Here is an 18,502-nt window from a genome sequence, read left to right on the forward strand (position 1 = left end):
TATGATATTCTAAAATATAAAATGTATAACTCACTATTAAAGTAAACATCATAGTCTGACTCCCATATGTCAGGGTTTTTTTTTCCTATTTTTATCTACAATTTATTTCTGTGCCAGGCAATTCAATGCTTGACATAGAAAAATGAGTCTGTCACTTTAACAAATGGTAGTGTAAAAACACTCAAACAAATAATTTTAGCAGAGATTATTGTAATTGCAGAAGAAATATCTTTCTCAAATGTGTTACCAGTATTTCCTACAAATATTGGGCTCACCTATTGCATAAAAAATAAAAATAAGAAAGGAGATAAAGAAGCCTTCTCTTAGCTAAGAATAGTTTAGAAACATGTTGAACGATGTGTTACAGTTGTGTTCATTTAATACAGAAAACTTCTGAGAATCATTACATAGTTGATCATTAACTCAGTGTCTAAGAGAATGGTGTTTTAAATAAATCTCAGCAAGTAAATTGAAGAAAGAGTAATTTCTTAGTGAAAAAGAAACTTGTATCATCAGTTACAACAAAAATTGATCATTTTAGGGTGATTTCTTCACTTCATTCTTAAAGTGCTCTTTATTTTAGCAGAAGCCTTTCCCATGAGAGCTATACACATTCTGCCTTCAGAGCTCAGCTGCTTCATTCCGCTGTTTCTTCTCTTATTCAGACTGTTGGCATCATCAATATATGACTTTTGATTGGATCCCCAGGGTAGAAAGTAAGTTTGGTAGACAGTGGATATATAACAAATGCATAGATTATTCTGGGCATTTCTTTTTGTTCAGTGGAGTGAAAGTTTTAGTGCTATTGAGAATGTTTAAAAAAAAAGAAAAGAAAAGGCATTTAAAAGGCTAATCTGGATCAGAATATTCTGCTCTGACATTCTGGAAATGTGCATAGAGATTTCAGAAAGTCTTGTTACAGTTGTGTACCAAAGAGTTTTTATGTTAAGGCTTTGAGAGCAAATACTATATCCCCTGGGCTATTCTGGTTTAGATATTAATGAGAACGCAGTTGAACACTATTTGAATGCACAGGACTTGCCATGCTGGAAGCACAACCTTATATGTAGTGGCCATGGGCAGTCCTATTATGGGAAATCAAGTTGAGAGAAAAGGCGGGTCACTTGCTTCTGCGCAGGTCCTGGAATTCAAAATATCCAGGGGCCTCTACAGAATCCTGGCATCAGTTACTATGTTGACTCACTCAGTGTTGGGATCACTCACTTTCCCCTTACAGGACTCAGATCTTGGAGGCAATTAGCTTCAGAGAATACGAATAGGGAAAAAAAACACACACAAAAAAACACCTGAAGTCTTATTTTTTAAAGGCTGCCGAAGATTGATTGGTTTCTCATCATTCCTAAACCTACTGAAGCAATAAAGTTGAAAGAAAATTTACCAAGATTTTGATCGCTGCCTTGATATATACTTTTCTTTTTTCCAAATGCTTTGGTGGGAAGAAGTAGAGGACTGTTGTAAGTACAAAATAATTAAAAATATTTTTTACTGTGGCATAACTTTTAGTTTGTGGCAAGCTCACTGATTAGGCAGATTGATTTAAACTTATTATAGTGGATTGTGATTAAGCATAGATGTGTTTTATATATATATATATTACACACATATATGTGCAGGTGTACATGTTTCTCACTGGGAAAACTTTTCAGTATAAATGAGTTAGCATTTAAGCTTTTTCTTTTGCAAAAAACACATCTTTCTTATTTAAGAAACTACTCCAGTAATAGAATATGCTTAACTGGCTTGGAGTATTTGTAACAAACAATTTAAATTGCTGTTAAATAGTTTGTGTGTATGAGTTATTATCATGATTATTTGTTATTTTTGTATTCAGTAATAGTTACATGTGGAGTACTGAACTGACATATTCTCAATGAACTAATTGCTCTATGGGAATGACATATGGATGCCTCAAGGTTAGAAAAATTTTATGTGGCTTATTATGGAAGGAAGATAAAGAATAGAATGATTTGTGATGGATAAATGGAGGTTGAGAAAAGTATTGATAAATATTTAATTTAAAAGTTCCCTTCTCATACCACATTTAGTATTTTGAATGTTCTTTTCTGTAGCATATTGTTAAAAATTATTTCAAATGATGGTATGATCTCTGCTATCAAATTACCAGGTACTTTTATTAAGAAAACAACAGAAAAACATGAGGGGCTTCTAATCATAATTTGCATTCAAGTCACAGTGTTATTTCATGTCTATGATGACCTAACTTTTCAGTAAAACTTTTTAGCTTGACTTTTTTTTAATATAAACTCAAACTTTTTTAAGAAAGTAAAAATGATTAACAAAAAATGTAACAACTGACCATGTCACAACAGTAAAAATAATATATATAAATAATGTATGAAGAGTACAATGTGTCCCAAAGAGGTGGATGAAGATTATCTCTGTTTTTACCTGCCTTTGACTTGTGGATTATAGTCATTCCCTGAAATAGATATGAGGGTCTATAATTAAGAATGAAAGAAATGAAATCTCTCTAAATAAGTAACTATTCAAAACTTCTGGGAAAAGAGTCACAAGAGAAGTTTCACCTCTGAGAAAAAATTGTGGAAAGAAATCAACATTTTGCATGTATTGATTTACAAAAGATGCTACTGATTTTGTAGTAAAACATTTTAATATAATTTCCTTTATAAATTTCTTTGAGAGACATAAGAATTGATTTCTGATTGAAAAGCCATTCAATTTAGAGATATTACAAAAATACAAAGCATATGTTTGTTCTTTTTAATACACACATATTTATCACTTGATCAACTGATACAGCTACAAAATTAAAATCAGAAACCAGTATATAGAGCAATTTAGGGAGAGCAGCAGAATTTTAATTTTGACCTGGAACAAGATAAACAAACCATCTGCTTTGTCATAGATATTCGAATGACTTTTTAAATTCTTAATCAGAATTTGAAGCAAGCTAACCTTTTTGCACAAGCCCTATAGGACTTTATTATAGTACGTGATCAGGTAATACTTAGGCTGAATGGCAATGAATTTCTTTAGAGAAAATGAAAATATTCACAAAGTTACATTATACATTAACTTTTATTATCTGGCAACATACTACTCTTTGAATGTATTGACATTTGAATCCAGTTTTTTAAATTGCATTAGTTTGAAATACTTGAGTACACTTGGTTGGGTTTTAACCAAAATAGTTATCAATTAATAGAGAATAGCACTGTATTAACATAAGTGTTGCTTACTTTTAGAATTATTTACACACGGTTTTGCAAAGAATCATTCAAATAATTGATGGCAAATTATATATTTCTTTAGAATTTTCTAAATGATGCAAATTTTCTTAAAGTCTAATAATATCATCTTTTAGAATTTCATTTGCAGAGTCTTTTAAGGGCATCTTATTATGAAAAAAAGATTGCTGATCTAAATAGATAATATACTTCTTAATAAGAAGCGCTCTGTGTCTCTTATGTGGCATAGCAGTATGGAAAATACAGTAGAAAATATTATTATAATTGTTACTCTAAACTTAAAGACCAAAAAATGTTCTGTGCAAATTTGTTATTTAAGGAAGAGAGATATTGGTTGACACTACTCCAGCTAGACAGTACTGAAATATAAATTCATAATTTGGACAGAGATATGAATACAGCTTCCTGTTTAGTCCTAAAGTATACATTTGAAATCTGTAGGCCAAGTCATTTGCTACATGTGAAACAAATTGTAAAGTTCTTAACCACTTGGGTGGTTTAATAAAAGAGATTAAAATCTTTGTTCTCTGGAAAAGTCAAGATTTTTAAATTCTATTTTATTATCTTTCATCATGGTTTCATCACAGAAATAAAACAAAGTGATTTCCCAAACTTTCCTTACCCTTCCACTTTCTGCTGTAATATTTCCCTAACTTATTAAAAATGATTTATCATATTTTTCATTAAACCATTCTTTCTTGCACTGCAAATGCAAGAAACATGATATTTTGGTGTGACGCTCTATTTTTATATAAACACACATCCACATTTAAATCACAGAGTACTGAGTTACCTAAGAGAGACCTTGAAAATTAATTGGAAATTAACATTTCTATAAAGATAATTTTCTTTCTTTAAACTCATTTTTTTTAAGTATTGTTAATTTACAATGTTCTGTTAAGTTCAGTTATACAGCAAAGTGATTGAGTTACATATATATATATTCCAAATTTTCTGTTTATATGTTTTATTTTCTATTTAAATATACCTCATTTGAATAGATACTGACAAGAGTAATGACAAAACATCACAAACCATGAAGGAAGAAGCAGACGTAGGTTTTATTGGTCCTGAGGTTGAACAATTGGAGGAAGGGGACTCTTTTTGGAAAACTAATACAAAATTATGAATACACAATCAGGTAGGGCTTGGGAGGAGCCAATATTAGTGAAGCACTTGTGGACTTAAGCTTTGAACATTTCATGGGAAATCATCTCTGTATGAAGAGATTTGTTGCAGTTGAATCTCTTTTACCCCTTCCATTTTAAAAGAAAATTGATGCTAGTTATATTTCTTTAAAGTATATATTATTTCTCAAAGACAGGCTTTTACTTAATGCAGATTAGAGAGTTAAAGGAGTTTATAATTGCAGGAATTTGACATTTCTGCCTTTCATTCTGAAAAGATACATTGATTAAAGTGATGTCAAACTCAGTTAATGGAGGCGGTGCAGTTATTTCAGATATACAGAGTATGTAGTTTGAAGGAAAGCCAAATCACAGTGAGAAGGAATAATGATGACCTTGGTTTATTTTTATACAGCACACTCAGGGTGCGATTGGATTTAGAGGGAGGCCAGGGTTTTCTTTCTCACAAAGTCCTGCCATAGTCCTATGAGATTTGTGTTCTGTTATCAAGGCAGTTGGTTCATATAGGAACATTTTGTTGGGAAAGATATAGGCTACAGTATGGGATATGAGAGGACTTTTTTTTTTTTTTAATTAAATGCAGCCAAGTACCATAGCATAATTTCATGAAACTTTTTCTTTGGCAGTATGGTCCATGAAGCAGACCGATCTTCAAAACTCAAACAAGCAAAAACATAAACACCTTGTGGTCTTCATCTTTTTCCTCATTTAAAAACATCCATTCATTAAAAGTCCTTGGAATTTCATGCTGTACAATATTGACAGAGGAATACTCATAATGTATTTGGAGTTCTGAAGTTTAATACAGATATGAAAAATAGGTTGGCAGTGCTCTGTGTGTGTGTGTGTGTGTGTGTGTGTGATCAGTTGCTGAATCTTGATTGATTACTTTGAGATCCCCTGGATTGTAGCACACCAGGCTCCTCTATCCACGGAATTTTCCAGGCAAGAATACTAGAGTGGATTGACTTTCCCTTCTCCAGGGGATCTTCCCAATCCAGGGACTGAACCCGCATCGCATCTCCTGCATTGACAAGTGGATTCTTTACCACTGAGCCACCTGGGAAGCCCAGGCAGTGCTATAGTATAGTTTGTTATTTTGCCAATTTGGAAGGGGTTTGTCTACTTCTGTCACATGTAGAATTGTCCTAACATCTTTATATTTGTAAAATGTCAAGCTTCCTCTAATTAATATTGTAAGTGAAAATGTCTTTCTGAGATTCTGATAGCCTCTCTCGAAAGGGAGAGTAACCCTGCTTTTTGTGAGTCACTCATATCCAAATGATAGTTTGAAGAGTAGCAACTAAGATGATTTGGTGTGCTTTTTTCCAAAAATTAGGGTATTAAAAGCTTTTTTTCCCATGTATTCAATATTACAGCATATTAGAGTTTTGCTAGTGCCTTTTTAAACCAGATGGCTCCTCCAGAAATTCTGAAATGCTTTAACTCCAAGGGACATGCCCTTTTTCTTTCCCCATTCAAGATTACTGCTCTGCCCTGAATATGGCCACAAAACCAAAAGCCGTGGCTCCAGTGGTTCAGGAGAATCTTAAATGTCTCAGCCACAATTCTGACAAGCAGCAGGCAAATGAGGGTGAAGAAAGGGAATGGCCCTGCTCATTCATGCTTAGAAGAGTCCTAGTCTTGTGACCACACGGAGTCCCCCACATGCCCATTAACAAAAGCCGAGGTCAGTGCCCTCACTCCCAGAGCTGGAGTCTTCCATTCAGGCTACCATTTTAAGGAAAAATTTTCATCCAGCTCTGTGCTCAGCCCTTATGTTCTAATATTCATTCACAAGACCTCAGAATTTCAATAGCTGAAAGAAGACACAGAGCAATTTTCTGGGGCCCTACAGTCCAGAGAGGTGACTTTGCATAGTCTGTAGTGATACTAAGCCCAGAGAAAACAAGTGTTCTTAGCAATCTGGATTAAGTTTGGAAATCAGTTTCTTCCCAGTCTCCTTATTATCGTTTACCTTCTGCTTCAGTGCCTTACTTTTGGTTTGTCATTTTCACCCCATTCTTCACCAAAGGAAGATGGGGAGAATTAACAATTATCTTTAATTGGAAAGGAACTGTCGTTTTGATGCTATGCTGGTAGAATGTTGATGCTGTTGTTGTTTTGGGTGTGGATAAACGAATCTTCCAGAATTGGTAATTCAGTATTTTGATTCCATATAATTTTAAGCCACTGGTTTTCCATAAATTTTGAGTGTTAGAAAAATGGTTTCCTGTATATTAATTTTTAAAGCTGAAATGTATCTAAGGCTACTTTAACATATTTAGAATCTGAGGAAGAACGTTTGCCTCTATTTTTATTTTATTTTTTATTTTTAAGAGAAAACTGGGTTGCTTTAATGAACAGAAGGAATATTAAAGTGCATGGTATGGAAGCCAATGTTTTTATCCATGTGATAAAGTCAGAATGTAGGTAGCTGAATGAGTTTTAAACAGTTAACAGAATTTTAAAGAAACTTTTGAAAAATGCCTACATTGTCACACTCTTAGTTTACACTTAATGAATATTTAATAAATATATTTAGTAAATTCAGCCCATTCATAGGCATTACAGCAATGAGGGATTTATATATGCCAAAATAATATACAGGTTTTTGCCAGTTTATCTTCAACTTTTAGCTGTTCTTTATCTCTAACCTTATGAAATAATTGATGTTTTAAAAAGACCAGGATTCACTGAGCACAATTAGCATTATCATGTCTCAGTATGCCCAATTATGGGCAAATAAAGGGGTTAACCTTTCAATGTTTTCACCCTCTTCTTGGCTTTGGCTTTGTTTTGTTTTAAATTGCTCTCCCTCCTCCCACTCTGCTTTTCGCGAAGACTGTCATGGAATCAGGACTATAAAAGGGCATAAACATCGGTGGCTTTTTGCTCATTCTTGGCACCCATCTTTATTTGCACACAACTTGTCTGCTCCTTTATCAGATTACAGCAGCAATAGTACCTTAGCCCGAGCTAAGTGCTGACTTAAAGGGCACAGGAGTCAGCACACTCTTACAAGTGCCGATATTAGCCTTGGAAACTGTGAGGTCAAACTAAAGACACAAGAAAGGAAAAAAAAATATCAGAGTCAGAACTGCTCAAGTATTTTCATCAAAGGCAAGCTGAGTAATTCCTTTATATATAGATGCTCATGAAGGCAATATTAGAAATAGATTGCTGACTAAGCAGGCAAAACGTTTCCAAACTAGTTGAGGGACAGACAAAATTATGCATGAAAGTGGTGAACCTCAGTGGCTCTGATATATTGGAAAATAACTAGGAAGGAAAAGGGAAAACTAGACTCTAAAGAATGTAACCAGATACAAGCAGTGTTGGCATGTAGGTGGTTAACTGAAAGAGCTTACTGGAAGCTCAGACAGCTGGGGAATCCTGATTTAGTAGAGCCTGAAGGGCAGGTCAGGAGCCATGTGAACAGCTGCTGAAGAGCTAGAGAATTCCTCTGGATTAGGTGTACATACCCCGTCTGTAATGGGCTATGTCAGAGAGCACCAAGTGTTATCACAGAGTTTACTTCACTCAAGCCTATGGACTTTGCAGTGTTTTCCTTTAAACGTCTAGAAATAGAGTGGCTCTAGAAATAAATCCAGAAATAAAAGTATCAGAGGAAGTGGCTCCTTAAAGTTTGTATTGTGTGGGTTTCGGTGACCAGTGTTTGAAGAAGGAACTGTTTGCTATTCATGCATTTAGTCATGTAACTAGGATGTGTTGAGCACCTACTTGTGCCAGATACTGTGCCATGTTCTGGAGATAATGTTCTAAATAAGTGCACTTACTGGGATTAGAATTTAGGAGAGGAAATATATGTATATATAATGTTTATGCACTATTTAAATTGCCTTTGGGATAAGGACTACAAAATAACGTACACCTTGTTAGAAAAATGTATACTAGTGAGATCTAGACTTGTATTAGAAACTGGGGGAAGGATTCCTAAGAAATCAGCATTCAAAGTATGACAGTGAAGAATGGAGTTGGCTCATAGTTGTCTAAGGGAGAAAGAGGGAAATGTTACATTCAGAGGGATCAACAGATGTGAAGGTGTAACATGCTACGAGGAAAGAACTAAACGAAGGTCAGCTTTCCTAGACTTTCTTAATTGGGGCAGTTTAAATAAGCATGCAGTTGATACAGTGGCCTGGGGTCCAATCATTCAGTGCCTCAGAGCTCATGGTAATGATTTTTTTTTTTCTGTATAGTAAAATCAATGGTTAGCTTTTAAGGGTTTCTGTTAAGGAGGTGAAATGACTATGTTTGTGTTATTTTTGCTTTTTTTTTTTTTTTTAAGAATAGTATTCTGTTTTGTGAAGAAGAGATTAGAAGGTGTTAAGAGTAGATGAGGAGCTATCAGTCTGAAGCTCTCAATCTGGTAGTTTCTCCAGGGACAAAAGAAGATGATGTTGACTAGAATGGTAACATTGGAGTTGAAAGAAGTGGATTGATTTAAGATTTACCTAGGAGATGGAGTCAATAGGAGTTAGTATTGAGTTGGATGTGGTGCTTTCCACGGCATGTAGAATTGGGTGGATAATAGTACCATTTAGAAGGAAAAGACTTGAAGAGAGCTAGAATAATGGGAAGAATTGGGGGTGTAGAATAAGTTTTTAATGGAGAGCATGGGTGCTGGGAACCTGGGGATGTGAAGCCTACTTCTTTATTGAGGACTCAATGTCTCTTGTTGTTCAGTTACTAAGTTGTGTCTAACTCTTTGCAACCCATGGACTGCAGCACACCAGGCTTCCCTGTCCTGCACTATCTCCCAGAATTTGCTCAAACTCACGTCCATTGAGTCAGTGATGACATCCAACGATTGCATCCTCTGTCGCCCCCTTCTCTTCCTGCCCATAATCTTTCCCAGCATCCAGGTCTTTTCCAGTGAGTTGACTCTTCACATCGGTGGCCAAAATATTGGAGCTTCAGCTTCAGCATCAGTCCTTCCAATAAATATTCAGGGTTGATTTCCTTTTGGATTGATTGGCTTGATGTCTTTGCTGTCCAAGGGACTCCCAAGAGACTTCTCCAGAATCGTAGTTCGAAAGCATCAATTCTTTGTTATTCAACCTTCTTTATGTTCCACCTCTCATATCCGTACATGACTACTGGAAAAACTATAATTTTGACTATATGGACCTTTGCCAGCCAAGTGTCGTCTCTGCTTTTTAATATGCTGTCTAGATTTGTCATAGCTTTCCTTCCAAGGAGCAAGTATCTTTTAATTTTATGGCTATACTCACTGTCCACAGTGAATTTGGTGCCCAGAAAAATAAAATCTGACACTGTTTCCACTTTTTCCCCATCTATTTTCAGTGAAGTGATGGGACCAGATGCCATGATCTTCGTTTTTTGAATGTTGAGTTTTAAGCCAGCTTTTTCATTCTCCTCTTTTACCCTCATCAAGAGGCTCTTTACTTCCTCTTCACTTTCTGCCATCAGAGTGGTATTACCTGCATACCTGAGGTTGTTGATATTTCTCCTGGCAGTCTTGGTTCCAGCTTGTGCTTCATCCAGCCTGGCATTTTCCATGATGTACTCTGCATATAAGTTAAATAAGCTGGGTGACAAAATATAGCTTTGACATACTCCTTTCCCAATTTGGAACCAGTCTGTTGTTCCATGACTGGTTCTAACTGTTACTACTGGACCTGCATAGAGATTTCTTAGGAGGCAGGTAAGGTGGTCTGGCATTCCCATTTCTTTAAGAATTTTCTACAGTTTGTTGTTATCCACACAGTCAAAGGTTTTAGCATAGTCAATGAAGCAGAAGTAGATGTTTTTCTGGACCTCCCTTGCTTTATCTGTGAACCACTATAACTTGACAATTTGATCTCTGGTTCCTCTGCTTTTTCCAAATCCAGTTTGTACATCTGGAAGTTCTTAGTTCACATACTGCTGAAGCCTAGCTTGAAGGATTTTGAGCATTACTTTGCTAGCATGTGAAATGAACACATTTGTGTGGTAGTTTGAACATTCTTTGGAATTGCTCTTCTTTGGGACTAGAATGAAAGCTGATCTTTCTAGTCCTGTGACTGCTGCTGAGTTTTCCAAATTTGCTGATATGCTGACGTACTGAGTACAGCACTTTAACAGCATCATCTTTTAAGATTTGAAATAGCTCAGCTGTAATTCCATCACCTCCACTAACTTTGTTCATAGTAAAGCTTCCTAAGGCACACTTAACTTCACACTCCAGGATGTCTGGCTCTAGGTGAGTGACCACAGCAACATGGCTATCCAGGTCTTTAAGGACTTTTTTGTATAGTTCTTTGGTATATTCTTGCCACCTCTTCTTAATATCTTGTGCTTCTATTAGGTCCTTGCCATTTTCTGTCCTTTATTTTGCCCATCCTTGTATGAAACATTTCCTTGGTATCTCCAATTTCCTGAAGAATTGTGTAGTCTTTCTTGTTCTTCTGTTTTCCTCTATTTCTTTGCATTGTTCACTTAGGAAGGCTTTCTTATCTCTCCTTGCTATTCTCTAAAACTTTGCATACAGCTGGGTATATCTTTCCCTTTCTCCTTTGCCTTTTGCTTCTCTTCCTTTCTCAGCTATTTGTAAGGTCTCCTGAGACAACTATTTTACCTTCTTGCGTTTCTTTATCTTGGGGATGGTTTTGGTCACCACCTCATATACTGTGTTACTAACCTCTGTCTATAGTTCTTCAGGCCCTCTGTCTACCAGATCTAATCCCTTGAATCTATTCATCACCTCTGCTGTATAATCATTAGGAATTTGATTTAATGTCCCTAGTGAGCATAGATTGGAGAAGGCAATGGCACCCCACTCCAGTGCTCTTGCCTGGAAAATCCCATGGATGGAGGAGCCTAGTAGGCTACAGCCCATGGGGTCGCTAAGAGTCGGACAAGACTGAGTGACTTCACTTTCACTTTTCCCTTTCATGCACTGGAGAGGGAAATGGCAACCCACTCCAGTGTTCTTGCCTGGAGAATCCCAGGGACGGGGGAGCCTGGTGGGCTGCCGTCTATGGGGTCGCACAGGGTCGGACACGACTGAAGCGACTTAGCAGCAGCAGCAGCAGCAATGAGCATAGATGAGGCCAGCTACAAAGGTCATATAGAGCGTGAAGAGAAGGAAGTCAGGAATTTAGAAAGGGAGAAAAAACACTTCAGAAAATCATCTAAGAGGTATCTAGAATGAATGTTGAAATCCTAAGGGAAATAATATGTCTGTAAGGAGGAGTGTGCCTTTCCTTCTCCAATTTAATGACTTTGTGAATGTGAAACTCACTCACAGCACCAGGTGTCTTGGCTTCCACAGTCTCTACCATCTAGTTACCTCTAATTTCCTTTCCTGTATTGGTATTTCTATGAGATATCACCAAAATGTTGCCTTAGTAGAAAAGCTTCAATAAATATTTAAATTGTGTAATGTCTTCAGCTTTTTCATGTACTCTATGCTTCCTAAAAATACCTTCTTTGGAAACCCCATTTCAACTGACTACTGTATAATGAAATGAGCCTTCAGTGTAAAACATTTATCATAGTCTGAATTTCAATTGCTCAGTCAGAGTTGTTAAGCAACATGAAAAATCATCCTTTAGAGAATACAGAATTGGATAGATATGACAAGGTAGGTTTGCACCTTAATGTTATTTTAGTTAATATAGATGTTTATTGGGAAAGTGTCTAAGATTTCTTGAGAACCATTAGTAAAATTGATTATCCTTAAATCTGGAAAAATGGTAAAAATACCTAGAAAACATTGACAATTCAATTTAAATAAGACTGGAATTGTACTGAAGAGCTAGAAGATACTTGAGTAATTGAAAGTTAGTCATGGATGAGTGTAATGTACTTTCCAGTTAGCTTGGGGGAAAGTAGGACTAGATAGAATGATATGATATTAAGCAACTCCACTTGCTCTACTTCATTTTACTTGCTTATAAATATACATAGTTGAACACCTGCAATATTCTTTCTCCCTTTTATGAAATTACAGCTCAAAGTCAGAGAAAAATAGGCATGTACCTATACACACACTCACACATATACTCATAAATACCACTACTGTAATATGTCAAGAGAGTTATAAACCATGGTACAAATCAGCCATAAGTGATTACTTATAGATTATATGATTATGAAAGTTTCATTGACGAATCTACATTTATAAGTAGGCCTTAGAGTTTGGGCATATGGAGATGTGAATTTGAGAAAAAGCAGAAGGAACATGATTCATAGACAAGAATTCATAAGGCATTGATATATCCTACCTAAACAATTGGGCTACCCTGGTGGCTCAGATGGTAAAGAATCCTCCTTCAGTGTGAGAGACCTGGGTTCCATCCATGGGTTGGGAAGATCCCCTGGAGGAGAGCATGGTGACCCACTGCATTATTATTGCCTGGAGAATCCCCATGGACAGATAAGCCTAGAGGGCTGCAGTCCATGGAGTTGCAAAGACACTGTTGAGCAACTAAGCACACACACAATTACTGGCAGTCCCTTGTAGGTACATAACAGTATTTGTGGTCCACCTAGTCTTCAGAAATAATATATAACTTTCATACCAAGCATTTCTCTGGGTATATTATATGCATCTCAGCTAATGCTCATTACAGTTCTGGGAGAGAGGAGATACAGACATTTTTATTTAACAGATATAGATACTGAGGTACAGAAAGCTTAAGGAATTTGCATACAGTGGCTCAGTTTGTACGTACTGGAGTCAGGATTTGAATGGTAGCAGAGTGACCGAAGGATTCAGGTTCTTAATCAGTCAGCTGCCGAAACCTCTCAGATTTTGATCGGGAGTGTCTGCCAGAGCTCTAGAGGAGATAGAACAAATCAGAAAATGGAAAGAATCAGGTATCTTCTAACAAAAACTAAATATGTTTTATTAAGAATGTTCCTTTAAAAAAACTCATACAGTTTATGTTCACTGAAAAACTATAGAACCTGGTATATTGTAGTTTCTCAGATAAAAAACTGAGATGTCCTGGGACTTCCTTGGTGGTCCAGTGGTTAAGACTCTGGGTTCTAATGCAGGGAGTACAGGTTTGATCCCTGGTCAGGAAACTACACGCCTTGGGGTGTGGCCCAAATTTAAAAAAAAAAAAAATCAATTGGCTAAAAGAAAAAAAAAATGGAGAAGGAAATGGCAACCCACTCCAGTATTCTTGCCTGGGAAATCCCATGGACGGAGGAGCCTGGTGGGCTACAGTCCATGAGGTTGCAAAGAGTCGGACATGACTTAGCGACTAAACAACAACATGGATTTTTCAGTTTCTGTTATGTGAGTACTGTAAGTAAGAAGCTAAATAATTAAAAGCCTTATTTGTGATTTTTAAAAAAAGAAGAAAAAAAAACTGAGATGTCCTAAAAAACTTCATATCTATCCTCTAGACCTTCTCAGGGGCTATTTATGATGATAATCCATAATAGATCACTTGTTTTTGTGTTTTATTCCTTTCTCAGGCTTTTGACTGTGTGAGCTTGGAAGATCATAGAATAGAACGTACGTTACCCTTGATCTGTTGTAATCATCTACAGCAGGTTCCTCAGAAGGATCTCACTAGATGTCTTCCAGATTTTATTTTACTTGTACGTAGGCTACTATGCTAGATGAAGAAAAAAACAAGGACTGGGCCCACAGAAATAAGATTTAGTGGAGGACAGAGAAGCCATGTGTCCATGGGGTTGCAGAGAGTTGGACACGACTTAGTGACTAAACAACAACAAACTGTGAACAGAAATAAAGTGGCTTTACTGATATATATAAAGTCAGGTATAAATAATAAATATAATTGCTATTATTAAAACAAAACTGAAATAATCTCTTCCATTTGGAAAATATAAAGAAAACTACAACACAGCTGGGGAAAAAATGGGAAAATGATTTGTTATATCCATATTTTACTTCCTAATTAGACAGTTTGTTATTTCATTCCTTAAGAAGCTATCAGTCATTTCATTTTAATGTGAAACACTATTTGTTTTTGATAATTTTTAAGGAAACATTATTATAAATGGAATTATCATACTATCCTGATAGTATGATACAAATATAAAAATAAAATAAGTAATGTATTTCTGCTTTTTATATCCATTAGTAGAACTAGATATTGAGTTTTTTTTCCCCCCTAAAAATGTTGTGCTTTCATTTTTTTTTTTCTATTCAACCTTCACCTGACTTAGTTCAAGTGAAGTAAAGAATGCCATGTCACTAAAACCAATTCAGAAAAAACTTTCCGCTTCATTCTTGAGCTTGAAGCAGTGGTCAGTATTGAGCGTTTCTCCCTTCTTGAAAAATGTCTTCCTTGAGATCTGTGCATTGCACTCTCATAGGCTTGTTCCCTTTTCTTTGGATGTTCCTGTTCAGTCTGCTTCGTGGGCTCAATCTCTCTACTCAGCCGTTAAATATTAATTCTTCAGAGGTCAGTCCTAGCAGGGTTGTCTTCTGATTCTATCATCCCTTCCACAGTCATTGTACCCACATGCATGCATGTGGTTTTATTAACACTTATTTGCAGATAGCTGGCAATGTTATACCTCTAGCTCAGACTTCTGCAATGAATTCCAGAACTGTAATTTCAATTTCCTGGTTGGCATCTCCATTTGTATGTGACAAAGCCATCTCCACTCCAAGTGGAACTTCCCATCTACCGCACAAAACCTGAGCTTTTCTCGCTGTTCCCTTTATCAGTGAATGGTGCTACCTAACCATCCAGTTGCACAAGCTAGAAACCTATTTCATCCTTGAAACTTTTATCTCTCTCATCCTCTTATTTCTAAACCACTGCCAATCACTGTGGGTTTTATCTCCTGAACACTTTTAATCCACTTCTCTTTATTTTCTCTCCCATACTAGAGTTCTGATTGTGTAATCAAGCTTCTCCCTCTCACTCATAATACAGAAGCACTTTCCTTTCTGGTTTCTTTGCTTCACCTCTTCCCCATTCACTCACTCTATTCTCTAAAATTCATCCAGTCAGCTAAGTTTGATAATATCACCACCTGCTTTATCAGCACCCACTTAATTGCAGCTTCTGTTGACCATAAGGAAAGCAAAAGAAAATAAAACAAGATCTAGATACTGGTTTCATCTGTAATGCTTCCCCCGCCTTACCACCTTTCTGGTTTTCTTTCTGTTCCTTGAATAAGCCTTGCTTCCTTTCTGCCACAGGGCTTTTGTACTTACTATTCTTTTTTTTTATTTTATTTTTTTAATTTTTACTTTATTTTACTTTACAATACTGTATTGGTTTTGCCATACATTGACATGAATCCACCACGGGTGTACATGAGTTCCCAAACATGAACCCCCCTCCCACCTCCCACCCCATATCATCTCTCTGGATCATCCCCATGCACCAGCCCCAAGCATCCTGTATCCTGTATCGAACATAGACTGGCACTGTACTTACTATTCTTTCTTTTCTCTCTCTCCTTTACCTAGATAATATCATTTTCCCTTATCAGCCACTCTCTCTGAATAGAAGTCAAAACTCCCAGAGTAGATAAAAGTTCCTCTACCATGTCACATCCCTCGGTAACACATAGCAGTGTTGTAATTCCCTGTGTGTATACATGTGACTAATGCTTATCAATCAGATTTTAAGTTCCACAAACCCATCCCCATCAGTTGCTTTTGCTTGCCATTGTTTCTCCTGATCCAGGAACGAGTCCCCCTTTTGCCCTCGCGTTCACGCCTGGCATTGTATGTTCTGTAGGTTTGTATAGAACCTTCCCGGAGCCAAGTGGAATTTTTGAATAAGTTAATCGGTGTTTAAAATTTCATTGCACACTGTTATTACAGCTGTTTAAGTATAAGAACATGTTATAATAATAATTTTATTCTGTTTTATGAACATTTTAAATGACAACAAAAGCACTGTAATCCTGGTTGGAGCTTAATGTATATAAGTATTGAAGGTATGGATTTTGTCATTGGGTTTTATTTCCTTGTTTAATTCCCCATACTCCATTTTACTCTAGAATATTTTGGTTGTTCATATCACTTTGTTTTGTTTTTAGCTGTTTTCAATTCATGTACATTTTCTAGCATCTGTCTTTGTAAACTCTCGGTGACACTTGTCAGTGTTAACTGCCTCCTTCATACCTTAGAGGTTCTTCCTTGATTCTACACTACTTTAGTCCTTTTCTTTTTTCTCTTACATTTGTTCTCGTTTTTCCCTCTTCCCAATTGCTATCTGTGAATATTCTGGAAAAATCAGACTCTTACTTTTCCAATCTCTCTCTTGAAGAAGAGGTGCATTTTTTAACCTAAACAAGCTTGAGATATGTATTTGGGTGTAAAAACAAAGTAGTTATTTCATTTTAAGATGTTTTAGAGAAGAGATGCTGACCACTCAGTGATTTGTCCTGAGGTGTATAAGGTGGGGAGGACTTCAAGGCAAATTTAAAATAATCCCTCTGAGAAAGGGCAGAAAGAGTTTTGCAATTAAAATAAATTACACTGTATAAAAATATATCATTAATAACAATATTCCCATTTTATAAGATAAAGATGACAACTTGCAGCCAAACATGGAAGGAAAAAAACCTGTACAATCTCAGCCATAATAGTTAAGTAGTAGTATATTAGTCACTCAGTCATGTCCAATTCTTTGCAACCCCATGGCCTGGAGCCCACCAGTCACAGTCATAAGTAGAACCTAAAAAGATCAAATGCATGGAAGCAGAGAGTAGAGGGGGTTACCAGGGGTGGGGAGCTGGAGGGAATATCGATTAAAGGTACAAGATTGTGGTTATGTAGGATGGTTAACTCTAGAGATCTAATGTACAGCATGGTGACTATGATCAATAACACTGTATTGAATGCTGGAGATGTGTTAAGAGAATAGATTTCAGGTGCTGCCATCACAATAGATAAGTATGTGAGATGATGCTATGTTAACTTTACTGTAGTAATCATTTTACTGTGTATGTGCATATCAAATCATGTTGCACAACCTTAAATATATACAATTTTATTACAAATAAGTTTTTTGAATGACAGCACTAAAGCTGACAAGGATGAAGAGACTGGGTCTCAGTGGGATGAGGATGTAAAATGGTCCAGCCATTCTAGAGAACAGTTTGACATTTTCTTCTAAAACTAAACATGCAATTACTGTACAACCCAGCAATTCTACCCTTGTATATTTATCCCTGAAAACGGAAACTTAGGTTCCCACAAAAACATGTACATGGATGTTTATGCCAGCTTTCTTGTTGCTAGCCAGAAATTGGACACAACCCAAATGTCTATCAATGGGTGTATGTAAAACAGACTGTGGTACATCCGCATCATTAAATACTACTTAGCAATAAAAAGCAATGAACAATTTATATTCATACAACAACTATGATGGATCTCGGGCACTAAGCTGAGTGTAAAAGAATCAAAAGGTTACATACTGTTATTCCTTTTATATTGCATTATTGAATCACATTTATACAGATAAAGAACAGAATATATTGGTTACAACAGGTTAGGAATTGGGGGTGTTCTGTTTAGTGGTGCCACAAGGTAGCCTGAGGTAATGGACTTATTCTGTGTCTTGATTGTGGTATTTGGTATACAAAGCTATACTTGGTAAAACTATAGAACTACACACACACACATACACACACACACACACACACACACAGGGTTATAGATGAGTGTATGTGTTGCTGGTAAAATCTGAATAAATTCTGTGAATTATGCCAGCCAATTCCCAGTTTTGACATTGCACTGCAGTAACCCAAGGTGTCAACACTGTAGGATGAAGGTTGTGTAAGACATCCCTGCATGTTTTGTTGCAACTTCCTGTGAATTTGTACTTACTGAAAAATGTTTTTTTAATACAATGTTAAACCTTTAACAAGCCCTCAGTGTCCTAACGGCTAGTGTATCATCACCAGACCTAATAAACAAATAAGTCTTATAAATTAATAAATCCACCACTCAGAGTCCAGGCAAAGGATGGTTTAATGCTAACTCACTAGAATGCAGTCCATTTCTATTATACAGGAACATGCATCACACATTGAACAAAATGTCACTGTGATTTAAGCTGTGTTCTAAATGTCCTACCTTGTGAGGTATTGTGCTTCAGATTGTTTATGACCAAA

The 18,502-nt window shown here is 36.3% G+C and overlaps 1 protein-coding gene across 1 annotated transcript in view; it reads left to right on the forward strand.

The window, feature by feature from the left end:
• The first annotated feature begins 1,282 nt into the window (after positions 1-1,282).
• DMD (dystrophin) overlaps positions 1,283-18,502 on the forward strand; it is a 2,235,978-nt gene continuing 2,218,758 nt past the window's right edge. Inside the window, exon 1 of the mRNA XM_052663429.1 lies at positions 1,283-1,475. Coding sequence (XP_052519389.1) covers positions 1,445-1,475 — 31 coding nt within the window. The 5' untranslated portion in view covers positions 1,283-1,444. The remainder of the gene's footprint in view (positions 1,476-18,502) is intronic.

This window comes from Budorcas taxicolor, chromosome X (genome assembly GCF_023091745.1).
Source record: "Budorcas taxicolor isolate Tak-1 chromosome X, Takin1.1, whole genome shotgun sequence".
Classification (NCBI taxonomy): domain Eukaryota; kingdom Metazoa; phylum Chordata; class Mammalia; order Artiodactyla; family Bovidae; genus Budorcas; species Budorcas taxicolor.